General features: G+C 35.7%; 2 protein-coding genes and 1 non-coding gene across 3 annotated transcripts; 1 reads left to right on the plus strand and 2 right to left on the minus strand.

The window, feature by feature from the left end:
• Nucleotides 1-5,227: 5,227 nt before the first annotated feature.
• LOC140797863 (small ribosomal subunit protein eS27y-like) lies at nucleotides 5,228-6,420 on the minus strand. Its single transcript, XM_073151549.1, has 4 exons — nucleotides 6,355-6,420; nucleotides 6,135-6,236; nucleotides 6,004-6,032; nucleotides 5,228-5,636 (listed from the first exon to the last, which is right to left on the minus strand). Exons 1-4 carry the CDS (start codon nucleotides 6,355-6,357, stop codon nucleotides 5,510-5,512), a joined length of 261 nt encoding a protein of 86 aa, XP_073007650.1. The 5' UTR covers nucleotides 6,358-6,420; the 3' UTR covers nucleotides 5,228-5,509.
• A 441-nt stretch (nucleotides 6,421-6,861) lies between these two features.
• TRNAL-AAG (transfer RNA leucine (anticodon AAG)) lies at nucleotides 6,862-6,942 on the minus strand. The gene has a single exon. It is a non-coding gene; the product is annotated as a tRNA-Leu (tRNA).
• A 14,275-nt stretch (nucleotides 6,943-21,217) lies between these two features.
• LOC140798252 (chalcone synthase 3-like) lies at nucleotides 21,218-22,974 on the plus strand. Its single transcript, XM_073152050.1, has 3 exons — nucleotides 21,218-21,521; nucleotides 21,672-22,273; nucleotides 22,391-22,974. The coding sequence occupies exons 1-3, from the start codon at nucleotides 21,344-21,346 to the stop codon at nucleotides 22,784-22,786; spliced, it is 1,176 nt and encodes a 391-aa protein (XP_073008151.1). The 5' UTR covers nucleotides 21,218-21,343; the 3' UTR covers nucleotides 22,787-22,974.
• The last annotated feature ends 434 nt before the right edge of the window (nucleotides 22,975-23,408 follow it).

Below are 23,408 nucleotides of genomic sequence, written 5' to 3' on the forward strand. Positions count from 1 at the left end.
TGATAGAATGGGTCTGTACGATAATTAAGATGTCCTTAGTGACAGAGGGAAATTTTGTAATTTAATTATATTAAATTTTGTAATTTGTAATAATAAATTTTAATATGCATTGTATATTTAAATTGCATGTATGCTGTTATAATAAAATATGCATCAAACTATATGCACTTAGTTTTATATACTAAATAAAAAAAAACTAAATATAACTATATTACCCAAAAAAAAACCTATGTGAATATAAACACAACATCTAAATAGTTTGAAATATAATATATGTGAAAATATTGGGTATCAATCAAGTTTTATTATGTACCATTATAAATTTATCACGTCAATATTACAAAGGACATTTTTCTCTCTTTCTAATTAATTTATATGATGGTGAAATGCAATGTCGGTCATTTATTTTGTTGACAAATTGAATGGCTAACATTAGCAACAGTTGCTTGTACAGATGGCAAATCATTCAAAGAATCTCATATGAACAATTGGGAACTTGAGGTCTTTTCCACCAAATTCCATAAAATTTAGTTGCTAGAGATCTCAATCAATAACCAAACATTATCTTGAGAATCCCCAATTCCAGAAATTTCATAGAATTGTAACATATTGTACTCACTAATTATGCCAAATTAATTAAAAGAATATTCACTTATTTTTTTTTATTTGTGAAGCAGATGTAGTTTTAGTTATCTCAAGCCGAGGATTGAAAAAAATATGTTAAATATGAAGAATAAATGTAACGATAGCTTAAGCTTTCAGAGTATACGACGAGATAATGCTCGGTATTAGTTAGTCATACTACCATAATAATCTTCTTATAGTTAGTAGTTGATCTACATCATAGGTAACTTAATATATTTAATGCAAAGTTAAGGAACTTATAAGATTTCAACAGAGAAACATGTTGTCCATTAAATGCCTAAGGGTAGCCCAAGATTAGCTAGTCTTAGATGATACAAGAATCTCATCAACATGTACTTTTATTTTGAAACATTAACATGTTACTCAAATAGTTATATGAGATCAAGAATCTCATCAACATAACTTATTTAAAAGGAAGAAAGCTGACTGAAGACATTATTTGTTTCCAGAAGATCTACTAAAATAATATCTAATTGTTCATGTAACTAAGCAAGCAAGCAAACCAAAATAAGTCCACATTGATCACTAGAAGCTGTCAAAAACCAACATCAGAACGATCACTAAAATGTTGAATATTTAATCATCAAGTAGAACCTCACAAATCAAGTTTACAAGTTTTGAACATAAATCTAAAACATAATCAACTTAAAAGTTAAGTTTATATATATAGGATGAGGATTCATTATGATATATATATATCAAATGTTTACATCTTATAATTTATTCCATGTTAATTAGTATTAACTCTCAAAGAGTGAAGTATAAAATTGGCAATGTTAATCTCATCAACGACATCATCTTCTGAAAACAAATGCAGCTTTTGTTGACGTTAATGGAAACAGACGGCCACATTGGTTGCAATCCAATCCTATCCACATATAAGCGTCCAGTACTTAACTTTAATAAATCTTAACGTGGAGACTAATTGGCCATGAAAAGGACCATATGATATTAATTAATAGGACTTGCAAATCACGGTTTAAGAAATAATTATCACAAACACCTAATCTATTGTAGGTTGTCCTATTTAAGCATGACTTTTCCTCCTTGTTAATCTTCTACAATGTCGTCTACACTAATAATTAAGTATAACTTGATGGCTTTTTCACGTATATCTTATACCTTTTACGTAATGCATAATCTCTATCCATGCATATCAGGAAAACCCTACAAGGGAAAAACTAAAGAGCTATTAGGAAAACCCTAAAATGATTCAAAACATATTACTGAATTGCTGAAGGAAGATTGTATCCTAGTCGGTATAATAACGAAGTGATTGATACTTACGTTATACTAGTTGGTATAATAATTCTTTCTTTTTAGTATTGAATCATATCATAAAAGTTTAGAGCCATTGTTCTTTATCGATCGACCTAAGTTTTCAGAGGAGTCTTCGAATATTATTATCGAATACTGCCACATCAGCACTTTATTTGTATATAATTCTTTTAAGTATGGGAAAAGTTTTCCACCCCAAAAAGATATCATTACCCACTGGAGAGCTCAAGCTAAAGATGCCATCTCCATTGCTGCTAAGCAAAGTGATCAAGGTCTCAATTATTTAACCCTCAATGATTGGCCCTAGGTCGGTGTAGTGTCCATATAAGAACAACATGTGGTAAGGAAAATAGTATATATATATATATATATATACACACACACATAGCGTTATGATCACCAACATGAAGCTTATGTTTTATATCTATCCTCTCGTCTCAAAATTCAATGCCACCTTGTTTTATATAACGTTTACTTGGGTCAATGCCTTTGTCATCTTTATTGAGGTCCAAAGGGTAGAGATGTAAGGAGAAAGACACATGCAAACTTATGTAATAATGTAATAGAGTGAGGTGTTTCTTTTTTCTTCTTCTTTCTTCTTTTTTAAATTCATCTCTATCATCGCAGGCATTTGTCCCACAAGAGAACAACAACAAAAGGTGACAAGTTAACGACATTGTAGGGCTACTTTATCTTGGCCTCTTCCTTTTTTCGTCTTTTGCTGACGTGGAGGAAAAGTATGAATCTAATCCACTATTATTATTTTTTTTTTCTAAAAAAGTATTTATTTATTGTGGTTATAAAAGGCTTCGTTAAAGATAAAAGGGGGAACATCCCCAACCCATATAAACCAAACCAAAAAATCCGACCCATATTAGCAAGCGGCTAATTTGTAAATCTTTTTGGTTTCTCTGTATACATGATTCACTTCGTAATTCTAAAATTATTTGATAAGGAAAAGTATGTCCTCCGCGATTAAGTTAATAGCCCAAGGAGTTTGTGGCCAACAATAGTGAATTCTTGTATGAGTCATGCGGTTATAAATATGGCGACTGGATTTTTCACTTTCAAATTCTCGTACGAGGATGACATGCATGCTATGGGTTCTAACCGGTGGGCCATGGAGTTTCTAAGGTATGGTTCAAGTCTTGAATAATCACCATAGGGTTTCGGCTCGGTTGATTCAGGCCAAGTACAAAGCCATGCGCTGTTGGTACATTAAGAAAAACAATCATACTACTTAGAGCTAGAAATTGCTCAAAGAAACTATGCATCATACTAGGCATAGCTTCTTCAAGATTGTTAGAAATGTTGATCTACTTCAATTTGGAAGGATCCTTGGATCAACGTCATACCCATTGCCAAATAGCCTACTTTTATAAACATGAGCCATCCGTCGCACTCGTTGGATACCTTCTCCTATCAGGTATCTTAAGCTTAGTATTGACGATTCATTCTTGAGACCCAATGAGCTTAGCGAGGTGGGCTTCATCCTACGCTCCTCAATGAGCTCCCTAATAATAGCTGGAAGTCACTGCGCAAGTTCCTAATCAACAATCTCGACAAAGTTGTAGGCCTAAAAGAGAGGTTGCTCATGCTTCGAACACAGGGTTATACTCATGTGGAGGTACAAACTGACTCTGAGTTGCTGATAAATATGTTGAATAGTAAGCATTCATCTTCTTGGACGATATCCTCTCTTACTGAAGACTGCAAGTGACATTTATCTTGTATCTCTTATATATTAATGAAACATATCTATCAGAAAGTTAACAAAATAGCAGACTGGGTAGTTAATTTCAGATGTACCTCGCAAGAGACTTTTCTGTAACTATTGGTACGACTTTCCCCAAACATTTAGTTAATATAAATTCTACATTTTTATATATATAAAAAAAAAATCTAATAGGTGATACTTAATAAAAGTAACATACAGTTACAACTCCCGTCTTACCTTTCTACCGATCTCACTCCTACATTTATCATGTAGTAAAGCTACATGAGGAAACTTCCTCGAAAGCCTCAAGAGCATGATTATTATTTGGCTAAACAAATAAGTTGTTAGAAGTGACGAGGTGCCACGTGACAGTAGGACAAGATGAATCCATGGATAGGGACAGTGTGTCCTCCTTGTCGCGTCCATCACGTCAATTCTTATGGGCCACAAGGATATGGGCCCACAAAAAACTAGGCCCATTTAAATGCAGAACATTGGGCCACTTGGGGGGGAGGGGCAGTCCTTTTGGCTTTTGCCTAGCGATTGGAAACAGAGATTCTGACACCCTTTGTCGCGTCAATTATCTAATAACTTAAAATTTTACATTGATTGATTATAAAGAGTTAAAAGATGACGAGGATATTTGTGCGGATGTTTCCAGATAACACCTGATAAGGCTAATGTGGTGCTCTTTTTCTTTTATCAGATTTGTAACCTAATTGGCCATCCAAATCATTAATTAGTGGAGATATCTAATCGAGGAAGTCCCATTTATTTACTCTATACAAGGCTAATAGATGATAAGTGATCTACCGAAATTTAGAGGGAATATATACATACTTGTGTTACTGCTTTATTTAACCTTGTAAAGCAATATGGCATAAAGAGGGAAGAGGACGTTTGGTGTGCAAGAGTTCGTCCCTATCTTGTGAGCTAAAATGGGCTTAGTGAAGGTTATCGGCCACTGCTAAAACGATGCATCATATTACTAAAATTTGTACATAAATATGTATTAGAATATAATGACTATTACATTGACGACTGCTTATAGATTCTGTTTTTGAAAGATAAGTATATCATGAAAGATGGCAAAGAACATATACAGAACTTTGTGACTTTGTCTTGCTAGGATAACTATATCTATATATATATTTATATATCAAATCTCATGAATCAGAATTTTCTATGAAGTAAATTAAGATAGATTCCTAAATGTTGGCAACTTGATTTCCCTTATACAACCCTTCATATGCTTTGAACTCTTGTATCTTTAATATAACATAACAAGAAAGAAATGTTTAATAAGCCAGCTTAAACCTTCACCTAAAATATCACATACACAACTTTAACATAACCAGAAGACTGCAACAATAAGTAGTAAACATCATCCAATTCATCACTCATAATACCTCTCCTCAAAGTGAGAGAACTACTAAGCATACAAAGCCTATCAGTGATCAGTAAACCAAAGCAATTATCTTATTAAGTACAAAACCAAAACCTAAGATCATCATCATCATCATCATCATCATCAACGCCCATTGGCACTTCCATTACATTTATGTGTCTAAGAAATACTTAGAATAATTTCTTTCTGAAAATGTAAACTATAAGATGAGTTTACTCCAATATATCAACAAGTTTTAGTTTTTAGTTGATCAACATTAGGACCATTCTAAACAGGTCTCCCCAATTCACATTCTTAACCAAGAGTTACAGTGCACAATTTACATACTGCACTTTCTGAGGAAGCAACATGGCGAAATTTACAACATATATAAGACAGCAACACCTACAGTATTTCTACATAAAAACTTCTTGAAAACGAGACATGAGGAGGTCAAGGGCAGGTGGAGCACGCACCAACCTTTAGTCACACTTGCGCCGGAAGGAGCAGCCCTCGGTGAGCCTCGCGCGCCCGCCGGTTGGCTGGCAAAGCACGGTCTGGCAGTTGCCGCAGACCACAACGGTCTGCGAGTGGCTGAACACCGTTGTACTGCATGCAATCACAACCAACATTAGCATCAAATTTGTGAAGTTGATCTTCTTCATTTCACCAAAAGGTTCTAAATTATGTAGTAGTCTAGATCATTCAAAAATATAAAATTTAACCACATTATGAATGTGACTCAATCCGTGGACAGAAGGTAAACTAGATGGTAAATCAAATCTATTCAAACTTTACGCCGACAATACCATCGAACTAGGTAGCAAATTATGGATGATATGCACAACAGTTAATTTAGTATACAAGGTGGTGAATCGACCATTCAATAATAGGAAACTGACTCCCTTTTTACCAGTGAATTAGGTGGTGAAATTGAATCAAATTTTCACATAAAAAAGTAAACAGATAAGCTTACATATTAAAGCATCCTTGGCACTTCACATCCTACAACAACAAATACAACAAATACATCAAAATTAGAAATTTAACCACAACTCAAAAGGAATCAAAATTTCTGAAGGAAAAAAGATTGAATTTAATTTTCACCATGAAGAACGAATTAGGAGACTGTAAGAGCCTCTTCTTCTTGTGCTTCCTCTTTTCCATATCTGCAGGGGGGTTTAGGAGATCTATATCGTTCTGGAGAACCTAGAAATTCGTTCAAAAATTGCAAAAATAATTAAACGATAATTAACGTATTGGATCGAAATCGAAGAAGAAGATGTACTTATCGGAAACCTAAAGTGGATAGAAAAGATAAGCTCACCATCTCGATAGAAACCCTAGCAGACGTTCGAAAGCGGTGGAGGAACGGAAGCTACCACGGTCAGTGGAGGGAGAAAGAAATGGGCCTGGATTTAAATAGGAAAGGAGTGAATTATAATAACCGTCGGATCGAAACTCAGGAAGGATCCAAACGGTTGGTGGTAGGGTCGAGTATCAACTCGTTCTACAAATACCAAGGTCGGTTATCAGTTAGTGATAATTAAAAAAAAAAGGGATTTGGATAGAAATGAGTACTTTAGAAATTTATCTTTTAAATTTTATTATCATGCCATATTTTAATCAAACTACTACCATAAATCTAACACAAATGACAAAATAACTTATATTTATTAGATAAATATGTATTCAGAGAAAAATTAAAGTGCATCTTAGTAATAATTAAAAATAAATAAATGAGCAGAGCAGTTAATCATTTGTTTTGTTCAAAATAATAACATTTTTTTAAGGTACAAATGCATCAACACATAGAAGACGAACAAAAATGAAATGTTGAGAGTGGGATTTGAACCCACGCCCTTTCGGACCAGAACCTTAATCTGGCGCCTTAGACCAACTCGGCCATCTCAACGATGAAATAATTTTGTCGATATTATTTTTAAATTGGACTAATCAAATCCAAGTAGAATCTATTCTTACTTTGCTCGATACGTACCACTTCATGCATTCCTCGTTCCCCGTAAACATCTCCAGATCCTCGCTCATGCATTCCGTTAATCTTCCCTCTCTTGTTGTGCCAAAACAAAACCAACGTACACGCACACAACTCATTGATCACCAACCTCTCATCTTAACTCATTTCATCGATCCCTATATAAAACCTCTCTACCCTCAAGGGACCCCTTCAATTTCTATTTTGCTCACCACCAAATTCGTCGCCATGGCGTTGCCCTACAACTCCTCTAGAATCCTCTCATGCTCACTTGTCTTCCTCCTCACCATCCTCGCCCTAGCCCATTGTATCGCCGCCCCGCCACCGCCGGCCATCCGCCCACCGCCACCCGCCGTCACCCCACCTCCAACCGCTGTCACTCCACCGACTCCGGCCGCTACCCCACCACCGCCGGGCACCGCCCCCCCAGCGCCGGGAGGTAACCTAGTGCCCTGCCTAATAGACTGTGGTGTAAAGCTGACGACTTGCATCCTGAGGTGCCTAGATCAGATCACATGCTTGGCCGGCTGCGCCACGACGAACTTCCGGTGCGTCTTGGGGTGTGCCAGTGGCTCTGCATGAATAACCTACGTACAGATGAATAAATAAAATGAGCCATGTTGCAATCTCAATTATGCCAAGTTTTATCAGTCATTCGTGATGCATGGTATAGTAGTCTATACGTGTACCGAAATCAAATGCAATTAATACCACACGCCGAATATTCTGCATGGAATTTACTTGATAGCTGACGTGCATGCATGCGTGCGTGCTGATGTGGATTAGTTGTGTTAGTAACTTGGCGTCAGATGAGAGTGATGCACGAGTGCATTGGATTAGCGCTCAATCCTCGATTACTCTTCACATTAAAGCATTATAAGATTCTTTCTGACAGATCTGAGAGCTCATTCTCTCTCAAAATTATTTCTAGATTTAGGATCCCAAAAAATGATCGACTTGGATTGTTTGCTCCCATTTAGGATAGGAAAGTCTGGTGTAATGAAGTGATAAAACGAAGCTATCTAAGAAACAGGTTGAAAATAAATGACAACTCTTATGCTCAATTAACTCTACGGTGACAAGAGCAAAATGAGAAATATTTTAGTAATTCATCAAACAAGAAATGATTTCATATTTATGTCTCGATCCAAAAGAGGCATGCTACAATGCATTATTTTCCTATCAACACAAAACATAAGAAATGCTTTATCTAGGACAAATGCCATGCTTTCCAGTAATTGCTTTTATTTGCAGATAAAATTTACATAATTAATAAAAACGGAATCATCACATTTATTTTATTTATGTACAAAGTGGTCTATCTAATAATTAAATAAAGATAGGCTATGAAAATTCTGTATGTCGAAGAGTTATCTTTTCTGGCATAACTCTAATATACATAACAACGATAGCAATTATCGTACAATGTAAAGTTTTATGTAACGGGGAATGTGATCAAAATAAGATATAAATAAGTAAAAGAGTTTAGATTTTATGTATACGTATTGTAACAATTTTATGTAATTGCAAGTATAGAGAGGACTTCAAAACGAAAATTGAAGAAAATTATAAACTGTTTAAAAGTGGTTATGATATATATGACAGAGATTTTTGTGTGTGCCAGGCAATTGCAAAGTGTTCTCACAAATTAACATTGAAAATAATAGAGACACATTTTTCCCAGTTGCATTCACTTCAGGCCATTCAAGCGCATGACAGATCACTAATTTCCAAAGGCCAATCTACATTATTTTTAGCATAGTTATGACATTTAATTTTATAGAGACCTGTCTAAAGACTTGAGGTCTAACCCTAGGTCATTTCTTCATTGTCATTCACACGCCTCCACTTTGAAGTCGATGAAAATTCAAGATTGCAACTTTGGAAAAATATGGCATGGAAGGTGCTAAAAATTAAGTTCTACTGAGATCCAGTCTTTACCAATTCCTAAAGGTTTCTATTTTGGGTCACTGAGATGATCACATCAACTTTATAGTTACCGAGATTAGAAATCAATCCGAGGAAGCACTAAATTAGGGATTCAAATGAGCGAGATTTTATAAATATAATCGTGGAGATTAACGGACAACAGACAATTTGTAAGTCCATCTTGTAATTACTACATTGAATTTAGTGATCGGTTACATCCAAGTTAAGATCGATAATTTTTTTTTTACCTTGAGTTTAGAGATTTTCCCACGTAATATCGTTTGTGTTTGTGATTGCCTATTTTAAGCTTTACTTCCTGTATTATTATATCAAGAAAGGGTTGTTACGGACCACATCTAAAATGATCGGCTCAGGGAGGGGAAACCTTCTCTTATCCTCCAAATCCTTATTTAGATGCCTTTTTTAGGATCTCTATCCTCATTTTCAATTAAAAATTCTCCATACTATTTGTTTCTATCGGGTATGGCTTGTAAGAAAATTATGAAAATTTAAAAAATAGTAGCCTCATGAGTTAGAGATCTTTTAGCTCTGGTTTGAGTGAATTTAGAGTTTAAAGTAAGAAGTTATAGCCAAAAAGGGTGAGGGAAGATCAGAATTAGGTTGAATTGACTATTCAACGTTGCAACGATTGTCATAGGGAAGCAGATGGTCGTGGGACGGTAGAGGTTAGCCATAAGGGTGGGTAGCTTATGAAGTAAGATAGTGGTTAGAGTTTGAAATCTTAAAAGAGTTCTAGGGTTAAGATCTACTCCTAAGAAAATAAAGACGATCTAATAGTTTAAATAAAACATAAATGTGAAATAATAAAATAACCAAACTTAATATTTATTCCTAACATAGAAATAATCTATAATATTTTTTATTTATAGGAGTAGAGTCATAGTAGGTCAGATCCAATTCGCCAGGTTAAATTTACATTTACTTTTTAAAATTAAAAGCAAGGAACAAATTCAACTAAGTAAACTGGACTCAGTTCGATCTAATTGACTCGACCCTCTTGGTCGCATTATAGAAAGTGCATAATAATCTGAGACAGTTGTTATTTTATCGTGGCAAATTTCTAAATATTATATAATGATATCTTCGGTTTTTGACCAAACTAACTATGTTTCAAACTTTCTTTTGTTACTGAACAGACCCAACCCCAAACTTCTTACTAAAAGGTGTCACTAAAATACTAATAAGATCAATATTTTACTTTTAGATAAAAGCTCCAATAAATTCAGTATTTATATTTATAAGATAACAAAATAAAATACTAATCTTATCAGTGATTTATATACGATAAAAAGTTGAACTTATCAATGATATTTGAGAATTTTTAGATAAAACATGGATCGATTCAACTGAGTCTGCCTTTAGTTTTTATTTATTTTGGGCGCGACATATAAAATGATGATAAAATGTTTAGATAAAATACTGATTTTACATAATACTACAGTAAAGTAATTTTTTCATATTAAGTTTAACGAGTGGTCTATTTCAGTTTGAAAGAGGTTTAGTTTGGTCAAAAACTCTGATATCTTACGTAACAAAAAATATAGCATGCATGTAGGAACATTTTGAGTTTATTATGCTACCTAAGTACATTAATAACAAGCTCTATGACCAGGGCATCTTGATCCCGAGGCGAATATATTAAATAGGGCCCCTCAAAATTTAACATTTGATTATATAGATAGTATTTATTATATCAATATAAATTATTCAAATACTTTTGTTCTTTTTATTTGAGTACTATGTTAAAGAAATTACTATTCGTTATTCCCTTAAAAATTCTACTTGAACTCACTTTCATATCTTCGCAATTAAGCAGAAAAATATTTTGAGCTTATAGGCAATAAATTTGTGGGTTGTTCACAAACTATGTAGGCAAATTGGCCACTTTTGATTCATTTTTAGTTAAAGAAGCTTGAGAAGACCATGCAATTTATTAGATTTTAAGTAGCCCAGAAAAACTTTCAGCACGGGCAGCAAGGCAACCCCTATGAGTGGCTGAGCCATGAATTATTTTTTGTCTGGAGAGACAAAATTACGAGATTAAAAATCACTCATGTAAATTTTAATTATATAAAATGTAAACTATGTAATTTTATTAGTATCAAATAAAATTATATATAAACTATGGATAATAAAAAGAATAAAACTCGTCCTTCTAAATTAACCTAAAAATTACAGTTGCCACAAGAATTTATTTTCTGAAATCAGTGTATTATTGCCTCATTGCCTCATTGTTGATATTCCTGTACAAATCCCTTCTCAATACACGTAGATCTTTTAATTTCATCTCGTATATTTGGAATAATACCCAAAATTTAATAGCTAATTATAACAAAATACAATTATAATATTTATAGAAAGAATTAGATACTTAACGCAATGACCTATTCATAGTGGCTTTCTGTTGTCCTCCTCAATTATCTTTTTTAAATCTAAATGGCTGTGGAGAAAGAAAGAAACACTGAAACAGAAGAAAACTTTCATTTTTGTGTTGAGATTTTCTTGTTAATCTAATGTCTGCGGTTAGATTAAGAGTGTGGGAGATCTTTTTTTTTTTAAATTTTTTTCCGGCTAAGGAAAAGTGTGGGTTTTTAGATAATTAGAATTGCATTTGTTAGAAGGCAAGGCGCCCCAAAAAATAATTACACTCTACTGCCTTGTCAATACAAGATGCCAGCAGCACTAAGACACAAAATGAATATAAATTCAGGCATACCTGAGCCATCTCACATAAAAGAAGCAAGCAACCAACCAATTAACAATAAAATTTGTTTTTCTAAAAATGCAGTTAATTGTCACTCTTTTAAAAGAGTCAATCAGGTGTTGAATATCTCTGACGAGATTTCTGATGATTTGGTTTCCATCTCTCTTTTCGAGGAAGAAAGATTAGTTGTTTGGAATCTGACTCAGAGAATCAGATTTTGGATGTTGATACTTTGGGCTTGCTCTAGTGCCTCCCTTATGACCCAGGCAGGAGTAAGCAAAGAGGGCATTCTCGCATTTGATGAGGACTCTAGTTGCAAAAAGAATATTAGCATCAAAATCTCTGGAAAGTCATCCTCCTCTATCCTCATCGTTGGTCGACTCAGAAGCACCATCATTATTGAGCTTAACCTAAGATTTCGAGGGCGGAGACCAACTAATCAAAGGTGGAGGAGCGTGTGCTTTTCTAGAGGATTATTGCTCAAGCTAGGCTTAAGGTAATCAATCCATAGTCATTGTGAGCTGAAGTTGGCCGCATTTCTATGCTTCCAAAGTTGCCACTAAGAATTGGCAATTAGAGAAAGTAAAAAAAATTTTTACTCTTTTTTTGGCAATACCCTAAATTTAGGGGTATAATCAGATCTAAATTATTAGTTGAACGCCACAACCCTATCGAAGAATAAGTGCTCTTAGGTTTTGACATTTAAATTGTGACAACCTAACGTTTGAACGCCGAAACATGCTGACTGCTCTCGAGTTTTGGTGTTGAAACGGTTGTCGCCCGTTGTTCAAACGTCCGAATCTGAGAGTGTAATCCGTCCAACGACGTTCGAACGCTCGACGCCTAGATTTTTATGTTAGAGTTAATTTAAATTTTAGTTAGCATCTAAATATGTGAAAAACAACCATTTTGGGATTACGAAAGAATATTGACATTTCTATCATCTCCTACCTCATCTCTCTCAACCTTCTCCTAGATCCAAGGCTGACGCTGTTAAATTGATGACATTTCTTTCCTTCTCGATTGTCGATCCCCCTAGTCTAGTAAATTTGACCATCTTCTCATTCCTCCCTCAAACCCTAGTCGTCGGCTAGTTCCTCCCCTTTCTTCTTTAGGGTCGACCATCTTCTCACACTAAATCACAGATCTACCCTATGCCATTATCATCACTATTATTCCTTTTGCTATCATCCTTAGATCTCACTATCTCCATTAAACCGACTACCAAATCGCTACCACTATCTGGATAAATAAATTCAGTTTAGCTCGGTTCATAATAATATCTTAGTGGTGTTTAGGTTGACAAGCCGTCGGTAGCATCTTGGGGCCGTTGGCTAATATATTAAATGGGGCTCAGTCAAAATTTTACATTTAATATTATATAGTATTATATTGATATTTATTTAAATATTTTAGTTCTTTTATTTGATTACTATGTTAAAGAGACAACTTGTTATTCACTCTACTTTCGGCTGACCTCACTTTCATATCTTTGAAACTAAGCAGAGAATGATTTAATCTTATAGGTAATAGTTTTGTGACTTGTGTTATGATTTCACAAACTTAAATGTGGGCAAATGGGCAACTTGTTGTTCACTTTTCAGTTGGAAGAAGTTTGAGAAGGATAGCGAAGGTGGCGCCCCTATTTAGATCTTAATAGTAGTTGATCTATCACTACTCAGTGATTGGCTGGGGCAGCTCGAAATTTATTAGATCAACAATAAAATTTATTTGATTTGATTCTAGTCGGTCTTAAACGAAACCGACGGGGTGCATATGCCCGTCGCCACTTGGTTTAATTCCTATTTAACTATAGATCACCAAGCACCCTGCACTTTTCCTCACTCTTACCCTTCTCTTCCTCACACAGTGTGAGTCACACTTCATCGTCCGATCGACCAGACTGACTGGAATGGCGACGGTGGAGGAGATCAGGACGGCGCAGAGAGCAAATGGCGCAGCCACCGTGCTCGCCATCGCCTCAAGAAGAAGTTTAAGAGACTACCCAGACTACTACTTTCGCATCACCAAGAGTGAGCATCTCACCGAGCTCAAGAAGAAGTTTAAGAGACCTCTCATCTCGTACATCATAGTTTATATTATTTTAGTATATTTCTTTTTTCATTCCACAGCTGACATTATTGTTGATTACCTAATAAACGAAATGTATACGTGCATGCATGCATACATGGTTAATTAATTAATTTTAGGCGATAAGTCGATGATCAAGAAACGTTACTTCTAGTAGAGTGAGGAGATATTAATGGAGAACCCCAACATTTGTGCATTCATGGCTCCATCCCTTGAAGCACGGCAAGACATCGTACGGGAAGAAGTGTAAGCTGCCATATGAGGTGATCATCAGGCGGGCTGGGTCGGGCCTACCGGGCGGGCCTACCGGGCCAAGCACTGTATTTGTCGGCTCACCCACGAGTGGATTGGGCCGGGCTAAAATAATGTAGCCTATTACCGTCCATCAGCTCATGAGAGAGAGGGGCTGATCGGGCTTAATGGGTGGGTATTATAGACAAAAAAAAAAAAACATTATACGACCTATTTGAATAATTCAATATTTAAGCATAGTTTCTACCACAGATTCTTATAAAACTATTAGCAACACATAATTAAAGGGAATGCTCAAACAATTTTTATCTAAAGTTCTCACAACTAAAAGAAAATCACACAATTTTTATCTTCTCTTTTCTCTCTCCTGACTTCTCCTTCAACCTGCTTCACTACATTTTACCAATATAAATAGTCATCAATCCAACATGTAACCATATACCAAGTTAAAACTATTAACATTCCACTCATACAAATCAATGTTGACCATCCATATATTCCACAGAAACCATTAATCCAACTAAAACTTTAATTGCCATAGAAAAAGACAATTACAAATTTACAACCTCATATTCTCATACTATATTCCTTTCTATTTAATGATGCAAGTTGGCAACCCAACAACACTACTAATTGAGAAAGTCTTGTCACCATAACAACATTAAAACTGAAGGCGAACAGTGAAGCACCTCTAGTTTAGATGAATATTTAAATTCCATTAATATTTTCATTTAGAAGGAAAATACACTCTTTCTATCATAACCAGCAATTTTGACTCAAAGCAATTAGAGATCTCTTCCACTAAAAACTTAAAGCATTTCAATGTATTGAATAAAAATTGCTAGGAGAGGATTTCAAATAAAAATCAATTTTACTTTTATAGCAAAACAAGACGTGAATCTTAAAATAATGCAAAACTTATCATTGATTTACCTTAGCAAGAAAGAGAAAGACAATTGATTCCAGTAAAAGTCAATTCACAACCGAGTAATCCTGTCAAGTTCTCAACTTCATCATACCAAACCACGACACGGAACTCACAATAAACCAAAACCCATCACCAATTTCACTCCGAAAACCAAATACGAGAAGAACGAGTCAAATGCATCCCTCGAAGACGTGCTCATCGAAGCAGCCAGGGGAGATCTGGAGAGCATTAGGCCCGTCATCACTGAATGCCCAAGTGCGGCACACGGTCATGCCCATCTCTCGACCTCGGCGAGGCATCTCAGAGACCCAATCCGTCGGATGGATGAAGATTGAAGGCTACGATCTGATCATCTGAGTGACTTGAATAGATCAATGACTCTTAGCACAAAAAAATTACATAATTAAACAAATAGTTATATAAAAAATAGAAGGATTTTTTTTTGCATCACTATAGAATGGGCACATCCCAACTAGCACCGGCGCAACTATTTATCATTTATATAATCCATCCGTTAATTATAAAATATAAAATAAACTTATATTAGTCATTGAGATTTAAAAACTCAAATCATATATTTTCTATTCCAAAATGGTTGTCCACTTGTGATCTAGATTTGACAGCATACCAGTCTTGTAGGCACATCAACGCTTCAATTGTTTTTTTTCCGAAACATGATCTATATTGATCAATTAATCATCCGCTTGTACTGAAAACATATTTTGAAGGTACAATAGACATAGGTATGGTCAATATATCACGGGCCATGGTAGCAACAATTGTTAATCTCGTCTCATTTGCCTTCACTTGCAAAATGATTGTAATATATTTGAAGCTTAGTAATTTTCTCCGACATTGATCAAGAAGTTCTCCTCATTTTAAGTTGGGCAAGACCTCTTAGTACTACCACTTTTAGGAGGAATAACAGAAGACATTGAAGAAGAATAACTATATATAATAGAATAATCATTAAAAAACCTTTCAAAATAACTTTTAATATTTACCGCACGAGAAACATAGTCATCTTGTTTATCTTCATTTAAACTATTAAAAATATCAAAAAGGCCGGGCTCTTAAATTGATGTTCTAATATAATGTCAAAACTAATAAGTAAAGAAAAATGTTTAAAATATTTAGCATATTTAGTTTTCATTTTTTGTAAAACATTATGTAAAGTCCGATCATTTTTAAAAACAATAAAAAGTTGAACAATATTAACAAGTTGTATACCAGCGATTGTAATTGTAGAACAATAAGAGCTTGACAACATATTAGTAGCATAAAATACTATTTTTAAAATATCTTTTATTTTTTTCTGTATTTTCTCATTCTAAATCAGTAGGACATTCTAGTTCATTATTAATATCTAAAAAATATAAGAAATTATAGCTTTTTAATATTCGAGTACTAATTCTAACATTTCATAAGTAGAATTCCATCTATATTGTACTTCAATTGAAACCTTTTAATTCACACCTTTTACACATATTTGTAAATATTCTAGCTCTTTTATCATTAAAAATGATATGATGTATAATTTCTCTAATTTTATGAATTAGCTCAGCAATTTCTTTTAGACCACTTTGTACAATTAAATTTATAATATAATATATGCATCTATTATATAATAATTCACTATTACAAAGTAAAGAAAGAAAACATTGAAGATTAGAAATTGTGGAATCATTATTAAATGCATTATCAAGAGTGAGAGAAAAAAACCTTATTTTGGATATTATAACTTGTTAACTCTTGAATAATAGTACGAGATAGATATTCACCAGTATGACTCTCATCAAGCTTTCGAAAAGAAATCATTAATAAAATGTGCGGTTATACACATAAACCAACATTGGCATGAAGTTCAAATATCACTAGTAAAAGCAATTATAGATTTTAATTTTTTAAAATCTAAAATTATTTAAAACATCTCTTCTAATTGTATGACGAGACATTTTTTTAAAAGCCAAATTAAAACTTTTTTGTAAACAACGTTCAAGTTCCGGTTCATCACCCATGCAAAAAGTTTATTTCTACAAATAATATATTTGACTATTTCTTTACGAGCATTTTCATAATTCCTTTTAAAATTAGAAATATTTTCGAAAGCAACTTGATTAAGCAACATTTGACCAATATCAAGTTGATCTTTTTTTATACTTATCTTTAATATGTCTCATTAGGTGAGTAGTCTATTATTAGTTAATGCAGAAAAATTATGATTACATCAAAGACATTTCTCTACAATCTATAACATTAGCTTGGCCATCTTTCGTTTCAATGCTTTTGAAATACTTCAAAACCTCGGACTTTAATCTCTTAGAACTGCCTGATGATGAAGTAGAAGCCAGAGTTTCCAAATCAGGTTCAAGTTGAGATGCAGGTGTAGGATTAATTGAATTTTCGCCCTCCAATTGCGATTCTATATGATCATCAAAGGAATCCATATTGGAGAGAATTTGCTAATTTAAAGACTAAAAATCTTAAAACCTTTAATTTGGAAAGAACTTGAGAGATTAGATAATTTGAGAATATGTGATGAATTTAAAAAATTTATCATTTATTTATAAGCATGAGAAAAATTAAAATAACCAAAATACCCCTATAAACTAGTTGTTTATTTCCGTTAAAAAGGTAAAATGGTAAAAAAGTGGAGGTCCTATTTTGCTAATTTTCAGAATTTTTTAGCTATTTTTAGAATATTTTTTACTGTTACATTTTTTTAAAAATATTTTTGTTCCTTTCTTTTCAAAAAAAAGTATATTAAAAAAAATTAAACAGTACATGTTGGGCTGATATGTGATGAGAGAGGTGGGCTAAAAAATTTAAACAGTACATGTTGGGCTAATATGTGATGGGAGAGGTGGGCTAAAATTTATAAAACGGTATAGTGTACAAAATTTTCAATTGGTTTTCACTATAGTAGAACGGGCGTGCCGAACTAGTGGGCTGAGTGGGAGGGCCAAACGGGTCGGCCAAATGGGCGGGCTTCCAAGCCGGGCCGGGCGGGCAAAGGGTTGCCTCGTGCCGCTCGTTGGTAGTTCGCGCTCGGGCTGGGCTGGGCCCAAACCAGGTTCGAGCCGGGCTAAGCCCGGTCCAAACTAGGCCGGGTTAGGCTTGGGCACGAGCGGCCGCTGTTTGATCAGGTCTAGCTGCCATGAAGGCCATTGAGGAGTGGGGGCACCCAAGTCCAAGATCACCAACCTCATCTTCTACATCACCTCCGACGTTGAAATGCTTGGCGTCGACTACTAGGTCACCAAGCTACTCGGCCTATGGCCCAACATAAACAGCTTCATGTTGTCCAATCAGGGCTGCTTCGCCTAGCGAAAGACTTCGCAGAGAACAACTACGGGTGGCATGTGTTCTTGTTGTTTGATATGAGATAATTGTTTCCCTTTCTGGGGACTGTCCAAGGACCACATTGACTCCCTCATTGGCACGACAATTTTTGGAGACAACACTAGTGCCGTCATTGCCGGAGTTGACCCTAACCTAGCCGTCGAGTGCCCCATCTATGAACTCGTCTCCGCTAGCTAGACCATTCTCTCAGATTCTAAGGGTGATGCGAATCAGTTAGATCAGATTGCATCATGAGGATATTAGGCTCGATAGATCGAGTCTATTTATCTTTTAATTAATTCATACTTATGTAAGCCCTTAAGGCAAGTCTAATTAAGTCATGTAAGTCACTAAGGCAAGTTCATCTAAATTATGTAAGCCACTAAGATAAGTTTAATTAAGTCATGTAAGCCTTTAAGACAAGTCCTAGTTCGATTCATGTAAGCCACTAAGACAATTTCGATTAAGTTATGTAAGCCTCTAAGACAAATCCTAGTTTGAGCTGTATAAGCCTTTAGGGCTAAGTTCGAGTAAGACTCATTATATCCGACCTCTATATATAGAAGAGCTAGGCTTAGTTTATTTATCCAAACATCCAAGCATTAAGAATTAATTGAGTTTAATTATTTTCTTATTATCAATTTTTTTTATCATAGATGTTAGATCGTCTTTATCTTCAAATGAGTAGATCGTAACTATAAAACCCATAAAGTACCTAAATCCTAGCCACAACCTTTCTCCAACAGCCATCCGATTATACGGTTATTTATCGCCACCCTTGACCATCCTCTACACTATCATCTATGGCTCAGGCGTTTAAACACCTAAGGGGTAGTTTCTAGGCTCCGCAACAACTTCTGCTTCTCTATTAAAAATATTCAAACGCTTGAGTGGTCATTCAAATACCTTGTACTTTGTATTGCACACGCATTTCATATTTTAAATATTTCATAATCCTGATTTTTACAAAGTATTCTAATTACATTCACGATCAGATACTTATTTGCCAAAAAAAAAAGAAAAAGAAATCTAACGATGGCTCTAAAACACATAAGTTATAGAAGTAGCATGTGATAGTATAATTCTTTTGAAACTGTCATGGAATACACCACTCTTTCAGAGAAATTAGAATACCAATTACCATGACGCAACTCTATGCTGTAGAAATTGTAGAAAATTAAATAGGAAAGAGAATAGTAGAATAGTAATAGTGGAAAGATTGATTATATTTTTATGTATTGAGATGCACCAAGTGGTGACCTATTTATAGTTGAATGAGGCCACTACAACAATGAATGAAAAGATATGACAAGAATCAACTCTAATTAGTATTAACATATTTTTACGAGATATGAGATGGTAAATATGGTAGGAAATAAGAGATGCTGGCCGCCAAAAATGCTGCTCGTGCTAAGGTAAGAAGTGAGGGTTTATCTCCCTCGAGAATGGTCCTTGGATTTTGTGTTCAGAAGAGAGGCCGACGAGGTCGCCACCAGGAGGGCACTATCCTAGGTGCAATCGGTGGCGACCCTGTTGTTCAAACCTCTACTAACACCACCGGGCAGTCGGTAACTGCGCGGACATGGTGGATCAGGTCATCGAAATCAACAGTAAGATTACCGCTAGTGCTAGGAAAGGGTAAGGTAAACTCACCTGGTTGGTCAAAAGACTGGGAAAGGGACACGTGGAGGTAAGGGTGGGTCTAAGGGAAGGCCTAGAGTAGTGAACCACTTGGACCCCTTGAGATACGGGATGCCCCTTCCCACTATATTGTCTCCTCACCCAACGTCTATTACTGCTCTAATTGTTGTCTGTAGAGTATGGATTATTTTGATAGCTGAAGCTGCTGCTATGCGGGAGGGTTTGCTGTTTTTGAAAGATAAGAATTTCACTAATATCTGCTTGGAGTTTGACTTTCTCCTCCTAATCAACATCATCAAGGGCATCTTTCTGGCCTCATAGTCGATGGAATCTATCACCAATGATATTCTTCTATTAACTAGCAATAATCATAATTGTGAAATTAAACACATCTTTCGCGAGGATAATTTCGCTGCTGATTGGCATGGGTAGATTTTTAAGTTATGATTGTATTTGAGATGTTTTCCCAATAGTCTTTTACTCAAATCTGACTTCCTATCATACATGAAGTGCTCAACTTAAATATTTCATATATGGCCAAAATAACGGTCAAATGCATCTTGTGTTGTAAAGAATTAGGAGGCAATAGTAATAATTAAACGGCAAAATAGGGAACGTAACGACCCCGAAAAATATCACATGGCATTAATTGTAATTTAAAGCTAAGAAAAAAAAATATTTCAATCCTTTCTTCGCAGCCATATGTCAGACAACCTAGCGAACTTTTTAAAACCATAAGCTCAAATTATATACATATAATATGCTCTTGTAAATTAAAATAACTAAAACTTTAATCTCTAACATCCGGTGAGGAAATAGTTACCATTACTATTATAATTTCAGCTCATTTAGTGTAATATCAATTAAGGAGTAGGAGGTGGGTACAGAGTTAACATTTACTGGACTATTATACACTTATTTCGTATAATATAATTTCTTATTCTTATCTATATAATATCTTCGTATATAATATACTCTAATTTTCTTATTAATGATGTGTTTGTGTACCATTTCTCTCCTAACATTTTATTTTAAAATAAAAATTCATTTTTGTAATAAAAATTGGAAATTTAATAATGATTATGAAAGTATGTAATATTAGTCCGACGAAATTTAATAACTATTTTCTAAGCTTTATCTAACACTGCGCTCTATCTGTCTACTTTTCCAATTTTTTACTCCACCACGCGAGCTACCTAACCACGGTGACAAAAGTCCAACGAAATATGGATATTACATATCCCAACCGCTGCTATAAATACACAAACACACCCATTGTTTTAATTCCAACAACATCAAATATCCCTCCTACTCTGTATCCTGCATCTTCTTCTCCTTCCTCTTCTTCTCCTTCCTCTTCTATCCTGCTACCTTCGGAGTTGTACTTCCGACTCGGACCGAGTTAGAGAGCAATGGCGACAGTGGAGGAGCTCAGGAAGGCACAGAGAGCGAACGGCCCCGCCACGGTGCTCGCCATCGGCACTGCCACGCCGGACAACGTCGTGTACCAGAGCAACTACGCCGACTACTACTTTCGCACGACCAACAGTGAACATCTCACAGAGCTCAAGAAGAAGTTTAAGAAAATATGTACGTTTTTGTGTTACATATCAATTTTACAGACAAGAAGGGGCCAAATAGCAACAACGGCGCTAATGAAACTTAATGTGTACGTGCAACTACGCATGGATGCATGGTTTATATTTATTATTATTTTTTTCTTTCTTAATTTCTTTTCAGGCGATAACACAATGATCAGGAAGCGTCACCAACATTTAACTGAGGAGATCTTAAAGGCGAACCCGACCATCTCCCAGTTCATGGGAACATCCCTCAACGCTCGGCAAGACATGGTCGTGGAAGACATCCCAAGGCTAGGGGCAGAGGCGGCGGTGAAGGCCATCAAGGAGTGGGGGCAGCCCAAGTCGAAAATCACCCACGTCATCTTCTGCACCACCTCCGGCGTCGACATGCCCGGAGCCGACTACCAGATCACGAAGCAACTCGGCCTGCGCTCCAACGTCAACCGCTTCATGTTGTACCAGCAGGGATGCTCCGGCGGCGGCACCGTGCTCCGCCTCGCGAAGGACTTGGCCGAGAACAACCGCGGGGCGCGGGTTCTTGGGGTGTGCTCCGAGTCTACCGTCATGACTTTCCGGGGGCCGTCCGAGGGCCACATTGACTCCCTCGTCGGCGCGGCAATTTTTGGAGACGGCGCGAGCGCCGTCATCGTCGGTTCTGACCCCGACCTAGCCGTGGAGCGCCCGATCTACGAAATCGTTTATGCCAGCCAGGCCATCGCCACGAACTCCGAGGGCGCCATTGAGGGCCACCTTCTCGAGGTAATCTAAAAAAACTTCATAGAAAACAATTATCATTTACAATATAGTATACTACGTACTTGGAGTTCTTGTGCACACTTGAGGTTTATAATTAATTTCAAATTACTTGTACTATAGGCGGGTCTCACCTTCCGCCTCCGGAAGGACGTCCCCAGCCTCGTCTCGAACAACATCGAGACGAGCCTCACCGACGCCTTCGCACAGCTCGGCATCGACGACTGGAACTCGATCTTTTGGCAGGTGCACCCGGGCGGGCGGGCGATCCTGGACCTGGTGGAAGCCAAGCTAGGGCTGCACAAGGACAAGCTGACGGTGTCGCGGCACGTGCTCAGCGAATACGGCAACATGTCGAGCGCGTGCGTGCTATTCGTGATGGATGAGATGCGGCGGAGGTCGGTGGAGGGAGGGAAGACCACCACCGGAGATGGTTTGGAATGGGGAGTGCTGTTTGGGTTCGGGCCAGGGCTCACGGTGGAGACCGTGGTCTTGCATGGCCTCCCAACTGTTGCATGAAGTTTACGTATGTACAAGTTGGTAGTGTGGGAATAATTAATACTAATAAAGGATTAGCCAGTGCTCAATTGATGTCGCTGTTCAGACTTGGCAGTATGCACATGATAAGATGATGTGAAGAAGGAAATATAATTTTTATATTTCCAAAATTATTGTTCTTTAATAAAATATTTGAGATTTAAAAATAATAGTTTTAAATTTGTTGATTTTGTCAAATTCGATATTTAGATATTATTTTAGTATTTTCGAAGCTTATTTTGATTCTAGCTTATTAGAAATCGGTGTTTCTATTTATTCTCAAATTATTTTGGGTGTCCAATATTCCCAGATTCTCAAATCTATCTATTTAAAATCTAATCTAATGAGTCAGTAAAGAATAATCTAATGCAGTATGCACCTAATAAGATGAATCTTCTTTGCTAATATTTTACTCATTTATTTAAATAAACCTACTAATTAAATTTAAATAATTTCGAAACTATTTAATATTATTCTTATTTGAAAAATCTCAACAAAAGCTTTCCGGCAATAATTTTTTTATTAAAAACAAAGTATTGTTACTAATTTTATTAATAAATTTTAATAAAATGTTATTAGTACATAATTTTTATATTATTTAATA

Source organism: Typha latifolia, chromosome 11, assembly GCF_019914945.1.
Source record: "Typha latifolia isolate L0001 chromosome 11, TyphaL0001v2, whole genome shotgun sequence".
NCBI classification, from domain to species: domain Eukaryota; kingdom Viridiplantae; phylum Streptophyta; class Magnoliopsida; order Poales; family Typhaceae; genus Typha; species Typha latifolia.

Excerpts from the sequence above, each read along its gene's own strand:
- LOC140797863 (XM_073151549.1), bottom strand. Across the intron at positions 6,033-6,134 it reads CTCCTAATTCGTTCTTCATG|GATGTGAAGTGCCAAGGATG; the intron begins GTGAAAATTAAA and ends TTGTTGTTGTAG. Across the intron at positions 5,637-6,003 it reads TGCCAAGGATGCTTTAATAT|TACAACGGTGTTCAGCCACT; the intron begins GTAAGCTTATCT and ends GATTGCATGCAG.
- LOC140798252 (XM_073152050.1), top strand. The coding sequence starts at position 21,344 with ATGGCGACAGTGGAGGAGCTCAGGAAGGCACAGAGAGCGAACGGCCCC. Across the intron at positions 21,522-21,671 it reads GAAGAAGTTTAAGAAAATAT|GCGATAACACAATGATCAGG; the intron begins GTACGTTTTTGT and ends ATTTCTTTTCAG. Across the intron at positions 22,274-22,390 it reads TTGAGGGCCACCTTCTCGAG|GCGGGTCTCACCTTCCGCCT; the intron begins GTAATCTAAAAA and ends CTTGTACTATAG.